Genomic DNA, 26,737 nt, shown 5'->3' with positions numbered 1-26,737 from the left:
TCACAGATGAGGATCAACGCCCCCAAATATAAAGTCACGGTAGGCACGTCCAGATGGAGAGGTAACAATTGGTCAGAGTGGAGGAGTTGCGCTGTAGAAGACACTGGATTATTGAGAGTGACAAATTTTGACTAGGTGAGGCTCAGTAAGGCAAGAAATGTCCATTCAAGTGTCAACAAAAGTCATGAAATACTAATAAACACGAAAATTAAGTATTGAGGGTTCCTCGTTATAATACCATGTGATGCATCAATATGCAATTATGTTTTTGTGAGTTCGTCACTCTCTCAGGGTTTTGTGTTAATATCACAAGTGAGAATGATCTCCATCCACAACAGTACTTTAATTTAAGTAGCAAAATGGTAACTGGCAGTTGCAGTCTGCAGTCACAATTTTGCATTCTGCATTTTCATTCTTAAAGGTTATTGCTCACTCATTGTTCCTCATGCCCAGTGCAATTAAAGTGAAAGAGATGGCAAACAAAATCCACAGTCCTTTATTCATGCAAAAATACATTCTTCATTTTTTTTCTCTTCTTATTATTATTATTAGTCATAGTAGTAGTAGTATTGTTGTTGTTGTTGTTAACAACAGCAACAACAATAGTAAGATGCAATAAGATGTCTGGGAAATTAAGTTTTTTACTTACTTTTACTTTACTTGAATCACTGAAAAAAACACTTTTAACATGAATTATACAATAATAATAATAACAACAACAACAACAACAACAATAATAATAATAATAATAATAATAATAATAATAATAATAGTAATAATAATAATAATAATAATTTAATTTTTTGTGGATATTATATACTGCATGTACATGTATGATCTTTACTAGCTTCAATTTCGATTTCTTATGTCTTATTCTTGTAACGCCATAAACAGTGTGGGATTCCTTGTTAAGTGCTTGATTTTTTCCCAGCGATTTAAATGTAATAATAAAAAACTTCATTACCCAGAAATCCTGCACGAGGAATTCCATCACCAGGAAGTAGCTTGTAAACAGAGTTAGCTTACATTTTAGAAGCAGCGTACACCGAAGTCCGCCCGGCTAGGCGGAGTCAGCACTCGGTGTCCAAACGGGGTACAGTGAAGTGTCCGCGGGTTGAATCCGCTCCACCTGCAACCGTTTCTGAACAAAAGTACGTTAAAACTGAGCAGATGTGATTAAGAGGAACGATAGAGGACAAATATATTGATAGTTTTTTCGGTTACTCCACACGTAACTACTTAGTTAATATCTGATTTTTTGGAGCTAAAGTAACAATCTGAAGCCCCTGTATAATCAATATAAACCGTATCATATATGTTTCACTAACGTTTCAGAATAACTGATTCTCTATATTGATTGTTGTGTAGATTTGATCCACCGTCGGGTTAACGGTTAACTTAACCTCGCCTCCACAGACCTCTCACCCCGGCGTCTGTACGGGGGTAAAATACAAGCCTCCAGCAGAGTGTCCTGTCCTCGACTTGAAGCAGAGGTAACGTGGGGCTAAACTTCTTATAAACATACTCCTGTGTACTGATGAAGACTAAGATGTGCTGCAGACACTTCAAGAGTGTTGTTTTGACGTCTGTAACGTTGCTTTTAACAGACTGGATCAACCAACTAGCTTGTTTTTGGTCAGACTGTCAGTGATTCGTATAGTGATTCTTATTAATAAAGTAAAGTAAAGAAAATCTAACACTTGGTGTGGTGACACACTTACATGGACTACCATAACGGTGCTTCATACTTCATGCAAACTTAGCTAATACTTGTGAACACAAGTGTTTAACTTAAAACCCTTCATGCAGGCTGATAGCACTTATACTTTGGACTTTAGAGAAACTGAGTCAAAGTACAAATAAGATTCTTTTTTCAGAGTCTAAAGTCTAAATGCAGTGTTAGAAGAAGTACAGATATGTTTTACTGAAGTAAAAGTAGCAATTAAACAGTGTAGAAATACACTACACAAAATATACTTTTACCTAAAGTAAAAGTGCTAATTATGCAGGATGGCTCATCTCAGAATAGTGTATACTAAATTACTGTATTAAAATGATTAATAAATTAATTTGTACATCACCAGGGCTCATCAATAAGGATTGCCTGCTTGCCTGGGGTAAGTAAAATGACATGTCAAGCTAGCAGTTTACTTGCTGCACTTAACAAGTGGTAAAGTATTCAACTAATAAATTATTTCACAGTCGATTAATGGTTAAAGCAATTTTTCATGTAGAAATGGCAGAAAATGTGGTTTTCTGCATCTCTTTTCTCAGTTTATTATCATTAAACTGAATATAATTTATTAAAGACATCAGCTTAGACTTTAACGAACAGAGATTTTTCACTATTCTCTGACACTTTAAAGACGTTGCCGCCCTACATTAAACATGACATTTAGCTTTAGTCTTTGTTGTTATTTAATAGCTGCTAGTAAATAAAACAATTTGTATGGGGGCAAGTAAAATTTGAAAATAAGAGTAAAATAAAAAAATAAATTTAGACCTACAGAGAAATAAAATATATAACAAAATATAATGTAGGTATATATAAATAGAAAAATACCTGTCTGTCTTAAGTGGTAACCTTTCAAAATAAAAGCTTAAATTATTAGTTATTAGTTTTAATTGACTAATTATTATTGACATGATCAATTAATCAGTCAGTTATTTTTTCAATTTATCTTTCAGCGCATGACACAGGGAAATAAAACGTCAAAAAATGGCCATCACAACATTGCAGAGCCAATGATAACATCTTCAGGTCTTGTTCGTCATTCAGCTTATAGTGATATATGACTAAGAAAAATGTTTTTTATACTTTTATACTTATGTTTCATACAACGTTTGCTGTTATATATGTGATTTATCTGCTGATAATTGATTAATAAACCAGTATAAAGTATTTCAGCTCTAACTTTTGATACAGTTATATAAGTGTAAAATCCCTTGGAATTTGGCTTTTTGAATTCAGTACACTGAAACACTGCAGCACTGTGAGCAGTGTACTAAAGAAACAATAACACAGTACGGTGGTGAGAATCTATAATCTATGACTCATTACTCTCTGAGGGGCTGCAGCGTCATCCATCAGAAAAAGACTGTTGAGCTGACTAATACAGAGAGGAGAGATATTACAGCTCTGCAAAACTTAAACTTTTCTTTCCTCCTGCTGAACATTTACAAGCTGTATATGGACATTTAACAAATGTAGAGCAGCAATGATTAGTTGATTGGCTGATTGTGAAAGGATTGGCTGCCAACTTTTTTTTAATCAGTTAATTGTTTTTGTCATTTTTCAAGGAAAATGCTTCTGGTTCCAGCTTCTTAAATGTGAGGATTCCCTGCTTCTCTTGGTATTTTCTGATAGAAAACAAAGAATCTTTGGGGTTTTGACTGTTGGCTGGATAAAAGAAGAAAACTGAAGAAGTCACTTTGGACTCTGGGACTTTGGGGACTACTAACTAAATTATTAATCAGTTAATTGTGAAAATTATTGGTAATGAAAACCATTGTTAGTCGCAGCCTTAAACAAAAGGTTTATGAAAGACTATAATGTAACTTTATGAAAAATGTCTTCGTATGAACAGTTCTAATTGTTGGCCAATAAAAGTACAGTACATTAATAAACTCTTAAAAACATCCCTATAGCTGCATACAACATTATACTGTGTTATAAACTATTCATAAAGTGTCTGTACTTCTTATAAGTGCTAAATAGGGGTGTTACTGACAAGGAGTGACCATTTTTTTCTGTTAGCGACCTAGAGCTGAAACGATCAACTCTAAACCACAAGTCGATAGAGAATTAGGTGATCTGCAACACTCTTGATAAAAGTGTGTCATTTCTTCTTCTTCTTTTTAAGCAAAGATGTCAAAAAGACACTGCTGTGTGAATATTGGCTTTTGTAGCCTTTTATGATGGAGTTCTTTAAAGTTTGGATCGTTGGTTGGGCAAAACAAGTAATTATTAAGGCATCACCTTAGACTCTGGGAAAGTGTGATAAGCATTTGGCACTGTTTCTAACATTTCAATGATCTAATAATTAATTGAGAAAGTAATTAGAAGATTACTTGATAATGAAGATAATTAATAATCCAGCCATGAAGTTTCTTGTATAAAAGTTTTGTGTTGGAGAACTTGATAAATTAGTAGTAAAGTCACAGAATCTCACACGAGCCCCCTTCACCTCCTGTGCTGCTGGTGTTGCATTCAGTTTTTTACGCTTATGAAGAGGTCTGTTTAATATTCTACTTTACAGTTCTTTGATCATGGCACTGGCTGGGGTGAGAGTTGTCGAGCTGGCGGGCCTGGCTCCAGCGCCGTTCTGCGGCATGATCCTGGCAGACTTCGGAGCCAAGGTGGTCCGTGTGGACCGGACCAAGGTCGCCATGTCTCTGGACACGCAGGCGCGGGGGAAACGATCTGTGGCCATCAACCTGAAGACGTCAGAGGGCGTCGCCCTGCTCAGGAAGCTCTGTGTCCAGTCTGATGTCGTCCTCGAGCCGTACCGTAAAGGTCAGACCACCTGCACCATCAGAGTCAACGTCCTGATGAGTTACAGAATAGTTAGAATCAGCGGTGGATGAAGTATTCAGATACTTTACTTAAGTGTTGCTGACATGGAGTTCGTGGTCATAACGCAGGGTTAGATTGAATTGTTTATAGAAAGCAACTCCAGCTGGACATGACGTGTGAAGATTCACAAGCTAAGAGATTAGGAACCATTGTTTGTAAAATCAGTGTATTGTATTTTATAAACTTTTCATATATTTTGTACGTAAAGATTGTAATTTGTAAAGTAACTAGTAACTATTTCTATTTCTATAAGTGTAGTGGAGTAAAGAGTATAGTATTTCTCTCTGACATGTAGTGGAGTAGAAACATAAAGTTGTATAAAATGGAAATATTCAAGTGAAGTATCAGTACCTCAGAACTGTACTTTAGCAAATGAGTGGGTGTGTAATTTCTTTAGTGTGGTAACTTTAGATTAAGAGTAATGAATGAAATCCCAACAGATCATTTGATTTGATTGTCATTATTTGTTGTGATATGATATTGAAAGATTATGCAAATTCTCACAGAAAATAAAGGCTTAAAAGTGCTGAAGTGAGGCTTCAGGATTCAAGATTCGCACTGAATAAGAAGCAACACAAAGCAGACGTGGACAAAGGAATGTGATCAATGTTTTTGATGAATATAATTATCGATCGTGTTATAGATGGACTGTATTGTTGTCGCCCAGGTGTGATGGAGAAGCTCGGCCTCGGTCCACACGAGTTGTTGAAGGAAAATCCTCGTCTGATCTACGCTCGCTTGACCGGGTACGGACAGAGTGGGTCTTATGCCAACGCAGCTGGTCATGACATCAACTACCTCGCCATGTCAGGTAATAACACACACACAGCCGTGAATGGTTTTCTATTGAAGGTTTATACACAATACAGTGTACAATGATGAATGTTGCAGGGTACTTGTAAACACGGTAGAGGAAGATAACTCACTGCTCTTTCATTTCCTTGGACAATGAACTGGTTTTCAGTCAATAATATAAACAGTGTGGGGTGTGAAGTCAGCTTTTTCTTTCCCACGATTTCAATTTCCTAAACAATTGTTTAACAAGTGAGTGTTAGATAATACTTAGAGCAGTATGAAACTTCAACCTTTTCAAGATAACAATGGAAGGATCCACAGAAAGAAATCCAATACAACACATCAACATCAACATCAACCTTGGATTTACAATGAAATGATTTTTTCAGACATAATTGCAGACGTACAGAACAATATCAGATACATACGTACGTACCACCCTGTAGAAACCACAGAAGGGGTTGATATATATGTGTGTGTGTGTGTGTGTGTGTGTGTGTGTGTGTGTGTGTGTGTGTGTGTGTGTGTGTGTGTGTGTGTGTTACATGTTGTCTTAAGTCCTCTCGTCCTTGAAGAATTTTGAGAACCCATATCCTTCAGGGTTGTTTTTTTGTTTCTCTGTGCAGCGTACAGCAGAACATTTTCTTGCAGCGGGTGCTTGGGGACACTCAAATTAGAAAATTACAGATTTCTCAGAGAGTCTTCTGTCTTTTTTGTCTAATAACTAGGGATTTAATGATATGAAAAACTCCAGGTACAGTAATACTGTGATAAAAAGTCCATGATATATATTTATTGTGATGATAAAAAACTTGAAAAAATGTCCTTTATTAAATAACAAATCTGATGTCTACAGCGTTTTTGTTCATTTTAAATTCTTTTTCTTTTTAACTTAAAGTGCTTTAATAAATTAAAGTAAGAGAAGCAAAGCATGTGGAAAAATTGGCATGAATTGTCTGAATTATCTTTCAATCAAAGTTTGAATTTTGTATGTATAATTCTAAAACAAAAGCAATGCACCATGTAATATACCAGTAGATATTGTCAAAGTCCCGTAGAATATAGAGACATTTTTATTGCGATATTTGATATATTGTTATATCACTACTAATAAAACACATTATTTTAGTGAGTTATTTAGCGGAATTTAATAGCCTGATGTATTTTGACTTGGTCTTCAGAAGTGTGTCTTGTAAATGCTTGGTTATCACAAACACTGCTCATTGTTCTGCTCAATTATGTATTTTGCAGCACACACACACACACACACACACACACACACACACACACACACACACACACACACAAACTAATCAGAAGAAGGCAGGCCTTAAAAAGAAAAAAATAAAAGAAATAATAATGGGGCAGATGAAACAAAAATGCACCCGTACTTGAAAGAACAATAAAGACTCCAGGCCAGAGGCCACATGTCGGGGTGGGATTCAGCCTCGCTGTGTGACCCAAAAATACAAAGATTTACAAAACTAACCACGGTAAGATAAAACGGCTGCATTGATAACAAACTTGTCGGCAGCGTAGAGCCAAGGATGACAAATCAGTGGCAACTGTGATAACACAAAACAGTGTGTGTGTGTGTGTGTGTATGTGTACAAGCCTGCAGATACCACTGGAGGGATGGCAGACTGTGTGTTTCCAGCCTGAACCTCTTCTTATTGTAAAGCAGCCATAATAAACTAAAAAAAAAAGTACAGATTTTCAAGAGATCTGTGGTACTTTGTTTTAGGCTTTTATGGTCTTGTAAGTGTTCCTTTATGCAAATCCCTTTCTAAATCTACCCAGTAGTGGTAATGATGATGATGGTTTACCAATGATTTGTTGCTCTAATAAAACTGCTGGAATTTTAATTTGCTTGTTGTAGCTCTTCTTTGTAGGAGGAAAGAAATAAAGGGAGTAATGATTTCAAAACAAGTTAAGGCAAAAAATGCTTCTTTTAAGAACCAGAAAACCAACAGCTCCATCTAATGTTACTCAGCGTGACACAGGAAAGGAGGCGTGAGGCCAAACACAACAGGATAGGATCCAGCATGGACTTAAAAGGATAGTTTACAGCAGGGAAATATGAGGAACTTATTTGCAGTCAGTGTACGAGCTACAGTCAGACTGACCAGATCCCAACAAATCAAATGTGGCCAGGCTCCAAGCTATCAGTTTGTGTCTGCACCAGAGGTGGTGCAGCCAGCGAGCGTCCTCGGAGGGACTACTGGCAGCTACCGGCATGGTTTTCAGTGCACCGACAGCGAGAAGCGTCCATAGAAATGACTCATCTCGAGCAAACAGTGGCGGCTCCTGAAGAGGTTAGCTACTGAGATAGCATCAGTTATATCAGAACTGAAAAGTATTTCCTCAGTGAAAGAAGAGCAAAGAACAGCACTGAAAGCTTGAAGATGGTTTTGCTCTTCTTCTGGCCAGCCTCAGCGTCGGTTTGGTGAGTTGATCTGATTGGTTGAAGTCAGCCCATGTTAGATGTCACAGATGGCTCATCCAGTCACTTGCCAAGTTTGTTTGTTTGTTTTTAAAAGTGCACGCGCTTTTCCAAACAGTTTCTGTGGACGTCTTCCCAGATGGTTCCTTGTAACAAACCATCTGGGGTGTCAGTTTGGGACACATAACCAAGGTTGAGAGGTAGTCTAAAATTTTCATATTAGAAAATAAACATTTCTATTTTGTTCCTCACGTTGTAGCACCTCTGTGCTTTGCCTGCCGGACGTGTAGCTGAATTTCTGTTTCTAAAACTACTTGTGACTTTGTGGTGACTCGCAGTTTTCCCCATTTGGCGTATGCAGCAAAGATGGCGGCAGGTTAACCTGCACTTGATCCAAGTGTCCGCAGTTTGAGATCAAACACGGCCTTCTCTGCTTTCATCACAGCCACCGGATAAAAGCGATATTTTAGAAGAGTGTTTGTCCTGCAGTGCTTTTACTTTTAAAACTAGAACCAATCTAAATGTGGGACGTGGTCTCAATATATGGGAAAACATGGATGGACAATGGATGGAAAAGCTGTGTAGTGCTGGGAAAACTGAGAAAACCTGCTCCAGATGACCCGAGGGATCTGGGTGCTTCATAATGTATGAGTATATCAGAGGTGCTTTATAGTCTAGTATCCTTTGACACACAGAAAACCAGTGCACCGATTTAACTTTAGGGATTCTGGCAGCAGCATTCTGGACAAGCTGCGGCTGACTGATTGATTTTTTTTGCTCAGACCTGTGTAGACACCATAACAATAGTCCAGCCTGCTGAAAATAAAAGCATGACCAATATTTGTGTATCTTGTTTTGTCAGAAAATGTTGAAGTCACCCAATAACACCAGCAAACTAACCATTTGAGGCAGTGGTAGACCAGCAACTCCCGTGTTTTCTGCAAAGTGAGATTACTGGTTGCTTTGGTAAGAGAGATATTTGGTGGTTTCCCATCGGAGAAGGCTTTCTGACAGAAGGGTAAAGCGGCAAAAATATTCTAAATATTGCATGCAGTTAAACTGATACTGAAACACTTGGTTGGTGACCCTGTCCACAGCAGTACATTGCTTAGCTTCCGGGGGCATGTCGGCCTCATATAACCTCACTTCAGAAAATCCAAACTATCCCTTTAAAATTACAGAATCACTTGAAGTGACCTTCATTAGATTTCAGTCTAATAAATGTAGTATTTAACTTAAGTGAGAGGATGTTATTATGTATTTTGTAGGGATGTTTGACATAGTTTTTAGAGCACATACAGACCAGAGTTAGAGGGGCAAATGAGAACACTTGTGGAGATAACTGCGACAGTGAGTTTGTCTTTTTAGTCAGCATCCCCATGATGTAGAGGAAAAATAAAAAGTGGAAACTTTTGAGAAACTTGCTGTTACCAGCCTGTACATTCTTTGTTCAAGGACCCTTAATATCTGCATGATAGCAGAGTAGAAAAAGGACAAAGACGTCATGTGCAGAAGTTACACACTGGTTTAACAGCGGAAGCAATTATGTAGTTCCTCTTGTTATTATGTGTTATCAGATTTGTGCATATTAAAAGATAAACACTCCTGTTTTCAGTGGCTGTGACCTTTCCTTTTCATGTTTTATAGGGTGGCGTGACTCATTCATTACGTTAGAAAACTAATTAATTTTCACTTTCAGGAGCAGGGACTCTCCACCACCGAAGCTGTCATTATTTTATTTATTTATTTATTTTGCCACAGGCCTTTTATCCCGGCTGGGTCGCAGCGGAGAAAAGCCCTACGCTCCTCTGAATCTGGTGGCAGACTTTGCAGGCGGCGGTCTTACCTGTGCTCTGGGGATAGTCCTGGCGCTCCTGGAGAGGACGAAGTCAGGGAAAGGACAAATCATTGACGCTAGCATGGTAAGCATATTGTCGGACCACCTACACAACACAGACGCTTGCAGGCTTTCGTAAATATGCATAAGTACACTGATATTTATGCACTAGGCCCAACAAAAAAATGAACTCAAGCAACTGCAGGTGGATACTATTGTAGTTAGGCCACATTCAGACAACCCACGAGCAAATACATATGCAAGAGGCTGCGTTAACCTGGATGTATCGCTGCAGGTACCGCTGAGATGAAACACAGGCAGGTCATTCAGGTTGAAAACTCAGAGGCAAGATTTTACAAAGAAAGTTATAACAGAACTTTCTTTTGTGTCTCAAGAGACCTCTTGCAAGAAGCCATTTATGAACAAGTCTTCATTTATTTTTGTTTGTACCTACGTTTCTTTTTTTTTTATCAGTAAGGATTGATTTCTGGGATTCACCAATGTTTTCTTATTTTTGTTCTTCTCTTAGATAAGAAAAAAAACGTTGTGGTCGAGAGCACTCTTACCGAGATAAGAAAAAAAATCTTTAGTTTTTTAAAGTTGCTTGTCCCAGTGCAGGGAAATTTCAGTGAAAAAAGTTTTTGAATATTCAGAATAGTATAATGTTATTAGTTATAATTATAATTAGAATACCTATAAATATATAATAGTATATAAACTGCAGACTGCTTTTGCCTGGATGCCTTTAACTGTTAAAGGTGTCAAGTGCTCACATCTATTTCCTTCTTCACAAATCTGCTGCTTTTGCTATTTTGATATCGTCCTAAATTCAATATTTTAGGAGTTTTAGACTATTGGTCAGACTACAAAACAAGTAATTTTGAAGATGAAGTGTAAAAGGACACAAAAAACCTTTCCTTCAAGCTCTGATCAGTTGTAAAAAAGCTAGCAAAACCTTTTAAATTTCTTTTCCCTCACCACCAACCATTTGATCAAAAAATGAAAACAGAATTTATTCAAATCTTAAGTCTTTATTCTTTTATTACTGCTGAAGTTCCTCTCCTTACAGCCTTTTATCTCTCAAGTTCTGTGTCCAATGCCAGAGTGTTTGCACACGGCACAAAACCTGCCCTTACTGTGTTTGGGGGCGTGAAATGTGATGATAACAATCTGACTTGTTAGACTTTTTCTCTTAGCAGAAAATTAAGAGAAAATATAAAAGAGGCTGAAGAAAACGTTGCTTCATGAGGCCCAGTGTTTCTGTGTAATCAGTTAAATGAGTGAAATGCTATAGACTACATACTGCAAGCTGTTCTGTATTATAAGCTGCACCAGTCTGTGGAAAACGTCAGGATCAACTCAAGTGATCAGTTGGAGACGGCCCTCAGCAAAGTTATTTGAAAAGCACATCAAAGTGTCTGAATCCTGCTGTGCTTGAGATCCACTGCTGGTTACGAAGCAGAACCGCTCTAATGAACTCCTCAAGGGGGTGAAGCTGTTAAACTCTGTGAACATGACAAGCCCATAAATCTTCATAAAAAGTGTGAATTTAAAACGTATAGGATGCATATAACACGCTGACATGTATTTTATTGTGAAGCCAATGTTTATGCAACAACGTTTTTTTTAAGATTATTAATTGTTCGACTCTGCAGGACTAAAGGGACGCTTGAGTGATTTTTTTTTTTTATCCTAGTTGCTTCCATAAAGTTGAGGGATTGAAAAAGAAACTTTTTAAAATGGAGATTTCACTGTCAGTCTTTCTTTCGCAATTCACAGCTGTCTTGACAGGTATCCAGTGAGGGTTAGGGTCTTCATCTTCATCTTCATCTCATAGTTTGTCTACTTTTTAAACTAAATGAGACTCTGCCTGTGGCGCTCAAAGCACCAAAAAGCTTCATTTAAAAAATTCAACACTGTTGCCAGAAATCATGACCTGGTTACTCCAGACAATCCGCAGACCCCTGAGCAGTTTCATGTGCCGTTTCTACTTTCTATCTACAATAGAATCAACTGGAACTAGTTTTTTTTTTGTGCAACTCAAACCGAAACAATCTAGATTGATAAGTAGCACTACAGGTAAAAGAAAAAATGTGTATTTTTCATTTTGAGGTGAACTGTCATGACTGTAACCACAAAATATATCATCAAAAATAAAATAAACAAATAAAAAAAATCTTCTCCTGCTTCCTGTTAACTGGCTAACATCCTACTCACTGTAACTTTGCCTGGTAGAATATAAACGCTGCCTCTTGTGGTCTGCATCCTGTAAATCTTATTTCAAGGACAATCTGACCCAGTATATCTATATAGAAATAGCCAGGCTTCTCACTGACCGTCTCAAAGCTTACGAAGGTCATACAGAGGCATCAGTATTAAACGGACAGTTTCATAACCATGTAAAAGGTTTTTTTTTTTTATAAATACTAAACATTATTCAGTCCAGTCCAGCTCTGTCCACATTCAATTTCAGCCCATGTTTCATCTTTTTAAAGGGATCTTTTTTTCGTCGTCTCAAAACATCTGATTTCCATACAGTCAGAAAAAGTAAACGTGCGCACACTGGTCATAGTTCAATAAGACAATGGAGCCTTTGCGGCTCATAACAAGCTGTCAGCCGAGGAGTCAATCAATGTTCAGGGCCCAGACCTATTATAATGATTTTCTCACTGTACAACTGTTTTGACAGAGTATAGAGTTTCTGAGTTATTCTGACCTTAAAGTGTAAATTGGTGCCGTCTTCTTTCTTTAATTTGATCGTAGGAACGACACACTTTGCTGACAGCTTATTTTCTCTTTGTAGTTCTTTATTTTTTAAAGCCAGTTATGCCAGAAATTTAATTTTGCAGGCTGTCGTTGCTTGATTAAATAAAACTTTTACTGGGTTTATAATGGAATATTGTGTGTGGGATGCTGTTTGCTCTAGTAATTTAGTTTTCCTTGGAGAAATCTCAGGAGAATAATGTGTTTCTCTAAATGCCTCTGCAGTAGTTTGCTGGGTTTTATTTTCTCATGATGAGTCTGTGTTACATCCTGCCAGTAGTGAGTCTGTGATGGGGCGTGAACATAATTATAAAATAATAAAAGGAACTGACGCTGCCTCACTGCATATATGCTCAGTTAAATACTGTGTGCATTCGGCAACTTTATTATTTATATGTTTTTATGTTTATAAAGGTTAATGTTGGTGTTATACTGGGTGATCTTATATTGACATGTTGTGTTTTGAATATTATTAACCCCTCTTAATGTAATGCATGCCAGCGCAACACCTTCACCACAAAACATTTAATTGAATGAACACCTCTGTGACAGTGTCCAAAAAAAAAAACCTGAACATTAAAGGCATCATAAAAGCAGGCAGCCTTCGCAGCCAAAATGTTATCCACTGTGTGAGAGAGCGCAGATCAGGGGGCGAGGCTGGTGTCCTTGAACGCATCTCTTCACCTGTACGTCACAGCTCTGCCCCCCAGCTTCTTTAAAACCGTACCAAACTCAGACATCCACGACCAAAGTTTGAAAGAAAATCCAGCAATATCTTTGAATCGCATGGATTTATTCATATATATTTGTTTAGTTTCTTTTCTCTTATTTTTTTTTCTTTTCATATTACCTCTGTGTAAAACTGATGCTGTAAAAAAACAGTAGTTAAAGTTCTGAACCTAAATATTTAGATAAGAAATCATCATCAGTAATTGTAATTGAATTTTAATTCAATTTAAAACTGGGGGAGACACGTGATAAGCCTTGTAGGCTTTTAGTCTCACACATTATTGTTATTTTTTATATTGTTTGGTTTATGTCTTCTTTTCATCAAATCAAATCAAACATAGTAGGGGTGTCATAATAAATTGAATATCATGATATTGTGATTTAAAAAATGGTCTCGTCTGTGACAGTATCTCCTGTGATATTACATAATTATTTATTTTATTTCACTGTTTTTATCTTATTTTATAAAAGGACTGATGCTGACTCCTGCGTTGTTTTTGTTTTGTAATTATATGCGCATAATTCAAACATTCATTGCCAAACTGTTTTTGCACTTCTTTTCTTTTAATCTTTTTTGATTTTACTTAATTTAATTTAGTTTTATTTTATTTCGTTAAAGAAGGACAGCAGAATCACTTAAAGTTAAAAGAAATAACAATCTATTTGAACAAAAAAAGTCCTGTACACAGCACATTTATTATTTAACAAAGTACTTTTTGGTTTTCATTTTTCTCGTTTTACGATATTGTCATAAATATCGTCGATTTATTTGCACGCAGTGAAAATTAGATTATTTAACTTTTTCAACTAGATGTTTGCAAGTAAATGCAAGTTTTCCGAGGGCTGGCTTTACAATCTGAAATGTACAATATACAAGTCTGCAAAAAATTCCAAATGGGAAAAGAAGGCTGTCTAATACGGTCTAAAAAATCTACAGAGAAGTCTTTAAATATGACCTTGTAAAAGTGTGTAATTTTGACATGAGGAACGTGAACAGTGTGGCCTCAGTGTGTTTGTCTGATGTCCTGTTCCTTCAGCTCCGGCTTAACTGGGTTTTATGTCCCCTGCTGTACTGTTGGACGGTTCCCCAGCTAATCCTGGACATGCCTCAGTTCCAGTCTCCGTTCAGCTGAGACATTTAAATGTCTTGAGGACCAAAATTCAAATGTTTGTTCGTTCGTTTTGTTATTTTTTTTTTTTTAATCCGGTGTTCACTCCAGTGTAAGAGGACTCAGTTTATAAAGAAAAGAAAAACTGAACATATATTCTGAACTTTATAAAAAAATCAGTTGAACACATTCATATTTATATTGTGTCAAAATAATGCCGAACATGAATAGGAGGTAATTTAATGCCACATTAACTATTACATATTGTGTGTAGGGTGGCAACTACAAATTATTAATCTGCAGATTATTTTCTGGATTCATTGATCAGTTGTTTGATTTGTGAAACAGTAAAAAAAAAACAAGGTGATGTCTCAGAATAGCATTTTTTTTGACCAACAATGTAAAGATACTCGGTTCACTATGATTTGGAAAGACCTGGTAAATCCTCACTTTGATGAGACAAAGTTCAAGGAAATCTTTGCCATTTTTGCTTGAAAACTGACGTAATAAATGACAGTCAATCGACCAATAGTTTCAGCTTTAATCATTTAGCCTTATATATATAAAAAAATCTGTTGTCTAATTTAATGATTCTAAGTAAATTGTACAAATACTAACAATTATTTTTGTTTTACAAGTTATTTCTGATGTGATACATGTGAACAGTGGAACACATGCGCTCTGAAACTGAGCATTGATTGGATCATTTTATGTGATTTGCCACATTGTGATTCACTTTTTATATGTTGGAAAATTATTCTTATTATTACAATATTAATTCTAGCCATATTGCCCTTCTCTAAATGGAAAAAGACCAAGATCGAAACAGGAAACTTATAAAAAAAGAGAACCTTCAACACTCAGAAATGTAAATATTTACCATAAATTGATCCTTTGAGCCTTAAATCTACTTTTAAATGAAAGCAAATCTTCATTTGGATGTTGGAGAAACGTCTGATCAAGCTAATGCTGTTAGTCAGTGGAACACCATGTAATTGTAATTATTGTAATTACTGACAAAGCAGTGACCAGATGTGATCACAAGCAGACACCACCTGCCTCAACCACGATGAGTCGAGGCTGAGTTTTAAAGAGAAGGTTTTAGTCCAATTATGCCTCAACTGTGCTCGAAAAAGACTTAACAGCACCGGTTGGGCCCATTCAGTCAAAAGAATGTCATCAGCCGTGTTATTAAATGTACTTACTCATTCGTGCATCCATTTTCAATTATTGTTTGATCTTTTTGAGGCGTTGAGACGCACTGCAGGAGGCAGGACACTGTATACAAGGCTGACGTAATAATAATGTAACAAATGACAATATGAAGTCAAATTGACAGTGAAAAAGGGGTTGCATGTAGCGACAAACCTACAGGAAATTATTATCAGCAGAATCTGCCGCTGCAGGCTTAGCAGCGCTTTATAATGAGTTTTTATCTGTCTTGTGTCTTTTCTCTCACTGCCCAGATATTTTCAGTGAAACAGCTCTCGAAAACCCACTGTGCTCTGTCTGCAAGGCATGGATACATCAGGCACTGTAGAGACTGTCTGGTGAACATGGCAGAACATTCAGCAGCTAAAGAATCAGAATCTGAAATTCTTAATTGATCCCCCGGGGGGAGGCAGGGGGGGAATGTTCACGTTACAGAGAGCCAGATGTTTCCCTCAGGAGGTGGTGGAGACCAAAAACAGAGCTAAAAGATCTTCAAACTTTTCAGACTGTGTGAACATCACATCATTTTGTTGGAAATGTCATTTTGTCTTAATTATAGTATGAATTCTTGAGTTGTGGGCAGTGAGGTCACAGTGACCTTTGACCTGTGATCACTAGATTCTAAACACTTCATGATATTTGTACCAAGTTTGAGGAAATTCCATCAAGTCAATCTTGAGATGTCACGTTCACAAGAATGGGATGGACAGACAACCCGAAAACATCATTCCTCCGGCCACGGCTGTCGCCAGTGTGGCATAATAATAAATAAACAACAAGGGAAGGATCCATGTCTGAAATAACAAAATCTACATATACATACGGGACATATGAACCCACTCTCTTATCATTAATGCTTCTGCTCTCAGAGGAAAAGTGAATTATTTTAATTTAGAAGATTAGTCCTTAATATAAGCATATTTCTGTGTTACAAATTCAGGCCTTGTGGTTGGCACAAGGAGCCACGTTCACATAGGCGTGCACACTGTCTGAACTGGTTGTGCGTGGTTTGACGGTTTGCAAACGGCATGTTGGGGCTTCAGTAGACTTGGATTTTTTTCTGTTGTTTTTTTGTTTCTGTTTGAAAAGTGGCCACCATTCACTTAAATTATTTGGGAGATTCTTAAATGCTGATTTCTTGTGAAACTCCAGCAGTGTTTTGCAGACTACCAAAATAAACCCACCCATCAGTCAGCGTGAGGGTGAGCAGATAATGAATGAATTTGCATTTTTGGGTGAACTAGCCATTTTCTCATCAAAGCCTTTTTGCGTGCTACTAACGACAACCCTCAACAGGTATTTATCTAATTTTCCACATTTAAACTCTTCTAGATCATTAAGGTGTGCGATTTTAAAATTAAAATATGACACTGTGGGCCCTCATCCAGAATTGAGCTGCAGAGGAACAATCATGAGAAAAAGTGGTTTGCCACTGCACTGCCACAGGACCCCGAGCAGGCAGCCTGACTCAAGTAGTTAGTGTTTTGTACTGGAGTACAAAAGAATCGAGTCACGTGCTTCCAGCTGTATTCTCCCCAAGAAGGAGAATTTGTCATTAACCACTGCTGCCTGCAGAGGCTGTCCCACTCTCCTCTGCTTCCCATCTTGCTGTGATATTCAGAGTCTGATCTCTTTTTAAATTTTTGAGGAGCAACATAAAAATATTTTAGATATTACTTTTTGGTAAGCAGCATCCTTACAGGCTTTTTGAAAATTATTAAGGATTTCTTACCCCGCTGTTGTGTCTTCTTTTGCAAATTTCTTGCAAACTGAAATAAAGTGATCTTAATTCTGCAGATTAAAGTTTTTTTTAAGTTCTTCCTAGAAGCTCAAAACCATACCTTGCCTTAAGAGTGAGCGATATGCAACAAGGCCATTTTCAGTCCAGCTTCTAAACCTCATGTCATATTTACTAGACATGATTTCATCCCCTCCTTTAACTGGTGCCTTTCAGTTCTTTCATTCCATGTCTTCAGTGAGGTAGTTATCTTAGGGCTCACACAAGCCAGCCAGTGGCTGAATTTCAGCTGCTTTGTGATAATCCTTCAGACATGGAAGCGCTAATCTTCCTCTCTCCCTTTGGTAATTGTAGAATTTTGTATCTTCTCGTGTTTTTTTCCCCATCTGGAAATAACTTTAAATAAACCTTGTTGGGGATTTAAAAGGTGATCTTATGTCTATGTTGCGTTCATGTGTTTCTGCTGCACCCAAGTGGCCAAAACGTCAGTAATTGCAGGTTTAAATGTGTTCATTAGTGATCAGCTGCTCTACACACACTGACAAGGGTGTCCTTTTGCAACGGTGTCCTTTGTTGTGTCGGCTTTAGCTCTCAAAGTTTCATAATTGCAGACTGCGAACATGGAGACAGTGAATTACAGTGATTGTAATAGCAGCAAATAAGGGACCTCTGCATTTTAATTGGTGGTTTGTGACCGGCTTTTAGAAACTGCTTTTTTAAATGCCTCTGTGCCGGTGACAGCTGTGGAGGCATTATGTTTTTCAGGTTGCCCATCAGTCCGTCTTCTTGTGAATGCAATAACTCATTTCCTCACATTTGGCACAAACGCTCACTTGGACTGAAGGATGAACTGATAAGATTTTGGTGGTCGAAGGTCTCTGTGACCTCATGTCTTTCCCAATCTTGTGGGCACAACATCCAGAGAACGCTTGAGTGGAATTTCTTCAAATTTGGCCCAAACGTCCAATTGGGCTGAAGGATGAGCTGGTCAGCGTCGCTGCGACCTCACGTCCAGCCCCTTCCTGATGAATACAGGAACACTTGGAGGTCATTTCTCCGGATTCTGTACAAACATTCATTTCAATTCAGGATAAATTTTCACACAAATGTTCAACAGGATAAAATGATGAAGTGATGACATTTTATATCCAAAGGGTCAAAGGTCAACCTCACTATGACATGTTTCAGCTTTCTATCAGCCCTCTGTAAGAATAGTCTCTAAGTGAAGACAGCATGTTTCTCACTGGACATTAGTCACTGGAATCACACAGGTCGTTATGGTGATGACTTCTATTTTTCACGTCAATACGTTTAATTAAATCCCTTCCCTTCCCAAAGAAAATAAAGATACCGCTCTCTTTTCAGTGCTCACGTGGCATCATCCTCGTATTTTTTTGTAAAAGATGAACGCAAATTTCATGATTAAAGGCCGTCAGCAGGCGAAAAAACAGATCCCACATGCATGAGTCTTGGTTTTGACACAGAGTAAGTGTGAAAGTACTGAGGCTGTGACCAGTGACAGACCCTCCTCTTTACTGTGATTTGTTTCTGATGACTCACAGAGCAGCAGCTTGGTAGAAAATAACCATTTTCATTATGTCCAATGTACTTACAGAACATAAACACATATTTTAATATTTAAACGCCCTTTGTTGATCAGACTGTTATTGTTGACCATGAAAGACTTTTAAGAAGCAGCGCACAGTCCATTAGAGGTTACATTAACAGAATTGATTGCAATCAGCAATAATAATAGAAGTGGGGCTTTCTGTTCTTCCTCCATGTACTAAAACATAACATTACTGACTGTTTAAGCTCCCATTGTTCCCAGTATTGTTAAAGGCTCAAGGCTTTTTATTCATTCAGAAACGGCTTGTGCACATATTGCGACTTAAATACATTATGAATATAGGCAGCTGCTGGCTTATACAGTAAATGTCAGCCTTTCTGCGGTATTTCCATAAGGTCCAAAAGCTTCATATTCAACAAGTTATTTCCACATTTGAATGTTATTTCAGCAGCGCGGCTTTCAACATTTCTTCTCAGGAAAGGTTTTTGGAATGGTTCTTAGAGATGAGCTGCAGATAAACACTTCATGTCATCTTCTACTATGCTGTGAATAAAGTGTATCCTTGGCTTAGCATATATGTGGGGCCCACAGTAATGTTAACATATTTACATGCCACAGATATTATTTTTATTATTGTGGTTTATTATTTTGTGCACTTACAAGCCGATGTATATTTTCACTGGTAACGGCAAAGTTAACGCTTTGGTACATTTATTTGTGGTTATATTGCAGCCTGGGGGTCCTTTCTGTGATACCTGTCACTTAGTATTCCTAGCCTGCAGCATGCAGCCACGTTACTCAGATTGTGTTTCTGTATTTCCAGTGAAAGAAGACGAATAAAGGCATTCTTTTAACTTATGCACGCCTGGAGGTCCGCTGTGTTCAAGTGTGAAACATATATGAGTGTACATAGGAGGTTACTTGGAGCTTGATCTGAATTAATGAATAATTAAAATGTGAATAAATGAATAACCTTTGTAGTTCACCTATGACTTGACTAATTCTGCATGAAATATAAATACAAACATAGACCCTTGTGACCTGTTCTCATGTTCTCTTCCCTTCTCTCACCCTCCTCAGGTAGAGGGAGCAGCGTATGTAGGTTCATTTGTGTGGAAGTCTCGCAGAATTGGTATGTGGGACAATCCAAGAGGACAAAACATGCTGGACAGCGGAGCGCCCTTCTACGATACCTACCAGACTAAAGACGGGAAGTACATGGCCGTGGGCGCCATAGAGCCGCAGTTCTACACACAGCTACTCAAAGGTGTGCAAGTCTAGATTGGAGGCTTGGTTTTTTTCTAGATGAGATAAACCTCTAAGGCAGTGGTCACTTGTGTCAAACCCCAGAGGAAACTGAGGCACAGGAGAGGGCACAGAAACAACCTGTGAAAAAATGTGAAAGACAGAAATAAGAAAAAAGTTAAAAAGAGAAATTATTCCAAAACCCAATAAAACCTGTAATGTGAAAGAAGCAGCTCTCCTCAATGTCTCCAGGAGAGCAACCATGATTATGTGATGAAGTTTCAAGCGAAACGAGTGATAACTGCTGTGAGATGTTAAATATTTCTCTGTTTTACAACATTTCTCTCAGGCTTAGAGTTGGAAGCTGCAGCCTTGCCTCCTCAGATGAGCTTCAACGATTGGCCGGAGCTGAGACGGATCTTCACGGAGCGTTTTGCTTCAAAAACCCAGGCGGATTGGTCGATGATTTTTGACGGGACTGATGCCTGCGTTACCCCTGTGCTGTCTTTTGATGAAGTGAGCTCGCACCCGCATAACAAGGAAAGGGCTTCTTTCATCAAGGACTCCAGCGGGGATGAAAGCCCCCGGCCGGCCCCGGTTCTCTCGCTGACCCCGGCCGATCCCTCCCTCGCTCCGGACCCTGTTATCGGAGAACACACGGTCGAGGTCCTGGAGGAGTACGGGTTTACCTCAGCAGAGATAGACCAGATGCAAGCAGCAGGAGTCATCGAGTGCAACGCTGTCAAAGCAAAGCTGTAGAGGAACACAACTACAGGGGGGAGGAGATGCGATGGATCAGTTAGATGCAAGATACAGATCAGACCTGTCATTCAAATCGTGCCTAACACAACCACGAAAGAGAACATAAGAGAAGGAAAAATAGATTTTCTTTTCATGAACTAGAAATTCAAACTAAGATGTGGTGGGAAAGCATGAAAAACTTCTCTATCTCACTATTTGCATTAAATTTCTCAGACCTGAGGAACCTGATGTACACGTTTTCAGTGAAAGCCAAGGGTCGACATGTCCCACACACTTAAGACTCACTTCAGCTCTACATTAGATATGCATACAGGTACAGACGGAGCTTTTTGTCTGTACTTTGCGTTCATTTCATCCATGTTTCTGCATGTTTTCTGAAAGCTTACGGCTACAGATGACACAGAGCAATACCACCAGTAGTCATGACAGAGAAGTTTCAAAAATCCTGAAGTGCTGGGACTGATGTTCGTTGTCATGTAATTCGTGAAAAGAATTCTCCGTCCACATGTTGTGATGTAATTACTGGACACAGATCACTGCCGTCTACAACGCTGCCTCCTCCAGCGTTGATGTGTTTGTTGATTCTTCTTCTTCTTCGGGGAAACTTTTGATTCTGAGCGTCGCCCTCTAGTGGATATAATGCTGAACAGTTAAATCATTTGAAACGGACGAATCTATTTTTCTATCTAAAGAACGTATAAATAAGCATCTTCTGGTCTGTAACTTGTGTTTTTGTTCAAATTAATGCCAAATGCTTGCAGAATGAGTTAGTGTCTTTTTATGAGTCGTAAGAAATCTTTAATAATCTTTTAGAACAATTTGTTAATGGAGTCTGGTGTGCTGTGTGTATTTTTGGAGCAGTGGGCTTTTGATTTCAGGATAACAGCCTTCACTTTACATCAACAGACAACTGACAGCTATAAACAGCTGATCACTGTAGGACCCATCGTTGCTTGATGGGGGGGAAACAACTCACTTTAACTATAGATCGTGTATTAATTAGAGTTTCAACCTATTTAATATACAGTCTATGTCCCCACCTCACTGTTTGGACTGCAGTACTATTTTTTGGATGCATGTTTGCTCCTTGAAGCTCATTATTTTCCCCTAAACAGGCAGGAAGAGCTTAAACCCAGAAATACAGATGTTGTGATTGAAGAATTTCTTCACATCTTTAAAACAAGTTGATATCTGCGGCAAACCTCTGAAGTTCACCAGGTCCGCTTTACAGATCTAAAAAAAGCAGAGTGCAGTGTTGAGGTGTTTTTATCTGTAGTGAGATGATACTCTCAGGGTTTATGGATGCAGTTTGGGTTTGAGCGATAATTGGTTGCCAATTTGAATATTTGCCTCCTCTTTTTTAGCTCCAGTGCTGCCTTCTGAGTGTGTTAGTTTGAAAGAAAAGAAGGTCCTGGGAGTCGACCTGGTTTCCATGTTGTGTGCCAAAATTACTTTGTGTGCGCAGACGGATAAATCACCAGTACCAAAAATGTTATGTGAAGGCTGCCTTTATTGTTTTGCTCTCCCACCAGAGCTTCTAACTTCTGCATGCTAATGTCCACTGCGTGGGGTTCAGTAACGCCTCCGTTGTGTTCACTGGAGGTGTTTCAGAAGCAAATAATCTTCTCTTTAGCAGCTATGTTTCTATTTTACTGTAGTTCAGAGTTGTTCTGCTAACATCTTTGGCATTTTGCAGATGTAGAAGCATATTTACAGCTCATTAAGTTTGCAGCTCATTAAGATAACAGATGTTTTGTGGCTGCATTACAGCCTTTCGTTGTTTCTAACTCTCTAGCTGTTGTCCTTATGTTTTCTTTTTCAATTTTATCTGGTGATATAATTATAAAATAATGATTTTTATTGAAATTGTCAGAAATGAGGAAGTTATGTAAATAAAAATGTATTGTAATTTTTTAATTTGACTTTGAAAACAGTGGAGGAAGAGAGCCGAACACAACAGGTCCATCTGTAAATGCTAAACCGATGCATAATAGAATAACATTAAAATAAGATTCATTTACTAAAGTAGAAGTTGGGACATCGTGTAAAATGCAAATGAAAATGCAGCGATTTGCTAATCCTTTTCAACAGTACTAAAACAAGATGTTTAATGTTCAAACTGATGACCTGTATAGTTTTTTTTGTTTTTTTTTAATATACACTGATAATTGCAACACGTTTCAAAAAAGTTGTGACAGCAGCAACAAAAGACTGGGAAAGTTGTGGAGTGCTGTTTGGGTGGCCCTCTGGCTCAGCTGGTGGAGCGTCCGCCTCGGTGTAATGAGGCTGTCAGTCTCCTGCAGACAGCCTGCGACGCTTTGCTGCAAGTCATCCTCTCACTCTCTCCTTCTCCTGCTTCTCTATAGGTGTCCTGTCACAATAAGGGCAAAAAGATGGAAAAATACCGACTTTGACCCCTTATGGTTCGAGTTAAGTTGCATTAAAAACCCACATACCTGACTGTAGTAAACATTCTTCTGTCACAACTTTTTTTGGAACGTATTGCAGGCATTAAATTCAGAATAAGTGTATATTTACAGAAAACAATAAAGTTAATCAGTTTGAACATTTAACATCTTGTTTCCGTACTGTAATCAACTGAATATAGGTTGAAACTTTTTTGCAAATCATTGCGTTCCATTTTTATTTCCGTTTTGCACAGTTTCACAGCTTTTATGGAACTAGTAGTAAAGGCGATGATATTGAAAAGTAATAAAAGGTCATATTGCACACAATATAGAAAGTAATATTGGAAATGATATTGGAAAAGTAATATTTGCAGGTGATTTTTGCTCCAGCAAAAATAGACTAGACACATGAAGATGGCGTGAACACCGGCTGTTAGTTTGGTTTTCTTGCACATGTCAAACATACAAAGGTTGCAGATGCTCACACACACTGAAAGTGCGTGAGGAGTAAGACACCACACCGCAGTTATTTACCCCAGAGGCATAACTTTATGTGATTGCAGGTGCTGAATTTTGCTGCGGTATTCATAATCAGTTAGACCCAAGAGAGGTCATTAAGTAAATAGAAAATAACAAAAAATACAAGAAATAATAGTGTTTTTTTTTATTATTACTAAAAAACCTCCTCGGGGGGAGGCTGTTGTGGATTTTTAACTGTAATTTATTCAGGTGTTGTCACCTGTGCTGTAGTTAATCCATCATCTCACTGCAGCTCAGTGGTGCTGCAGGTTTAAATGATCGATTTTGAATGATTAAATGCTCAGACCTGCTGCGGTAAGATGACTAGTCATAATTAATGAACTTGATTCTTATGCAGTATTTGTGTAATTTAAAGGATGTTTCGAGTGTTTGCAAACTTTGACTTTGAGAGCCAATACCAGGTGAGCCATCGCCACAGGAGATGCATGTAATTTTAAAACTTGGCTGTGCAGAAAGGTTGTAAAATATCACAATGAAATGCACGAATGTCCTATGAATTGTGACATTTATGCTGCGTGTTATCCCGCTATGAACACATAATGTAAAGGAGAAGTGACCACAAACATGCAGCATAACAGCAACTGACTGTTGGAATGACTTTGTAGTCAAACAATAAGCCAGTGGATTTTCAGTAAGAGGATACGGTGCAGATTAAAGGTTAATTCCACTGTTCATATTGTCATGAGTCAATGAATTTTAATCTCTGTAAGGGTCAACATCGAGAATTTCATGACTTACAAGGAGCTTGCTCTGCAGGAAAGTAAAACGTGACTCTGAAATGAGCAAAAAGGGTGAAAAATTAAGAGTATTTTTTGTTGTCAGGTTTTGGAATAACAAATATTAAACATATGAATAAAAGAGTGTGCACTTGGTTTGAATATTGAAGCAGCAGAGAGCTCAAATGTTCAGTCAAATAACTTTTGACTTTTCTCACTCGCCCCTGGTGATGTTTAGCCAAGCACATAGTTTGTTTTATTTTTTTTTAAGGTTGGCAGGTTTTTTTCTAAAATAAATCCTGCCTTTTAGATAAAGAGTCTGGAATTTGTGATGCTCAGATCAGTGGAAAAAATGTCAACAAAGTGGTTACTCTGGATGATAAACAGGCTTCGCTGTGATTCATTACAGCTGCATTCTTAGAAATAAAGGTTCCAAAGGGGTTTAACTTGATGTTCTACCCAGAACCATTTGCTTCTGAAGAACCATTTTGTGAAGAAAGAGTTCTTAAAGGATTGTTGAAAGCACGAATGTTCACAGATGAAGTTGTCTTTCCTAGTTTCAAAATGGTCTTTTAAATGTAGAAGTATCTGGAATCCCCACAATCACTTCATTTTATTTGTGTTCTTGTGTTTTTGTCTCAGCTGTATATCATTAGTTCTTTGTAGAACCCTCAGAAGACAAGAGGGTTAACCCCCCTCAAAAAATATATTTTAGATACGCCAGGTGGGTTCAAGATGAAAGTCTTGAAATATACAAGGGTTCTTTCTAGAACTCTCTGGGAGGTTTCTAGATGAAACCCTTGGAATATAAAAGGGTTCTCAGTAGACCCCCCTGGGTGGGTACTAGATAAAACCCCTAAGAATATTAAAGGGTTCTTGGTAGAGCTCCCTGGGAGGTTTCTAGATGAAACCCTTAAAATACAAAAGGGTTCTCAGTAGACCCCCCTGGATGGGTACTAGATAAAACCCTTGGAATATAGAAGGCCACTCAAGAGAACACCCTGGGCAGGTCCTTTTAAAAACCCTTGGAATATAAATTGTTAATTGTAGAACCTCCTGGGTGGGTTCTAGATAAAACCCTTGGAATACAAAAGGGTTCTTGGTAGAACACCCTGGGTGGGTTCTTGTTAACACCCTTAGAGGTTGGAAAGAATCTCCCCAGAGAAGGTTCTGAGTGAAACCACAATAGAAGGGTTCTCCTTTAGAACCTCCCATAGATAGTTCTGGATGAAATCTTTCACAGATGGTTCTAGGTAGAACCCTCTGAATGAGTTTCAGGTGATTCCTGTGTAAAAGGTTCTACCGGGAGGCAAAAAGGGTTCTCCCATGGGGACAGTCAGAAGAACCCTTTATGGTTCTGGTTAGTGTCTTTATTTCTAAGAGAGCGTTGGTTCTACTGAGGAAACTGTTGACAGCAGATTAATCTACAAACGGCCAGAGGGGAAAAAGTATCTGATAAAAACTCTGTTCCTGTCCCTCTGTGTGTGATGTTCATATTTTCTCCATGCTACATTACTTTTTAACAAAAATTAACAAAAAAAGTGCAGCATTAAATCCTGAAACAATGAAACGTTTTCTGTGGAGTCGATGGAGACGATGAGTTGGCAACTATTTTGATAATCAGTTAATTATTCCAGGCGGGTTCCAGCATCTCAAATATGATTATTTGCTGCTTGTGTTTGTGATGTATAATAACTGCTGGAATATCTTTGAGTTCTGGACTGTCGGTCGGACGAAAAATTCATTAAAGGACGTCACTTTAGGCTTTGAAAAGTTACTGTTAGTTCAGGCTGAACACTCACTTTTAAGAATTTTTATTGCAGCAGCAGAACATAGTTAGAGTTTGGCGTCTCGGCTCCGACCTCATCGCTCCTCACAGATTATGATCACGTAGAGATATTGAGGAGTGATGAGGACATATCTTGGACCCCCTGTCGGAGCCTGCGGGTGGATGCTGGGGTGTTGGCGGGGCTGAACGAACAGACAGTGACTGCTGTTGCAGGGCAGCTGTGGCACTGACAGGCAGAGGGAGACATGGGAGGTTTTAGCAGTTTAAACAGACCCCCAGACTGGACGGGTGCGTTTGGTATGTGCTACAGAGAGGCATGTCACGTGTGATTGTGGTGCAGCTCGAGTTGACCGCCTGAACCAGCCCGCAGGCGTCCCTACATTTATAGTCCTGCATACACTGCTAACATTCATGTTTGCTTGCTAGCAGTGTTCTTTTGATGCAGCTTTATTACTTTACTATTATTTAGTGAGTTACCAAATCTTGGTTAACTCAGCAACAAACC

At 38.3% G+C, this 26,737-nt stretch overlaps 1 protein-coding gene across 1 annotated transcript; it reads left to right on the top strand.

The window, feature by feature from the left end:
- Positions 1-1,308: 1,308 nt before the first annotated feature.
- Positions 1,309-21,100, top strand: amacr (alpha-methylacyl-CoA racemase). Its single transcript, XM_084746541.1, has 6 exons — positions 1,309-1,493; positions 4,260-4,516; positions 5,244-5,387; positions 9,576-9,736; positions 19,853-20,039; positions 20,367-21,100. Exons 2-6 carry the CDS (start codon positions 4,270-4,272, stop codon positions 20,774-20,776), a joined length of 1,149 nt encoding a protein of 382 aa, XP_084602667.1. The 5' UTR covers positions 1,309-1,493; positions 4,260-4,269; the 3' UTR covers positions 20,777-21,100.
- The last annotated feature ends 5,637 nt before the right edge of the window (positions 21,101-26,737 follow it).

This window comes from Lutjanus erythropterus, chromosome 20 (genome assembly GCF_056507025.1).
Source record: "Lutjanus erythropterus isolate fLutEry1 chromosome 20, fLutEry1.hap2, whole genome shotgun sequence".
In the NCBI taxonomy this organism is placed as follows: Eukaryota; Metazoa; Chordata; class Actinopteri; order Lutjaniformes; family Lutjanidae; genus Lutjanus; species Lutjanus erythropterus.
Note: the sequence above shows the minus strand (reverse complement) of the source record. Positions and strands in the feature narration are given on the sequence as shown.

Bases quoted from the DNA above. Each gene is read 5' to 3' on its own strand.
- amacr (XM_084746541.1), top strand. From the start codon at position 4,270: ATGGCACTGGCTGGGGTGAGAGTTGTCGAGCTGGCGGGCCTGGCTCCA. The intron at 5,388-9,575 runs GTAATAACACAC...ATTTTGCCACAG, and splicing joins CAACTACCTCGCCATGTCAG to GCCTTTTATCCCGGCTGGGT. The intron at 20,040-20,366 runs GTGTGCAAGTCT...CATTTCTCTCAG, and splicing joins CTACACACAGCTACTCAAAG to GCTTAGAGTTGGAAGCTGCA.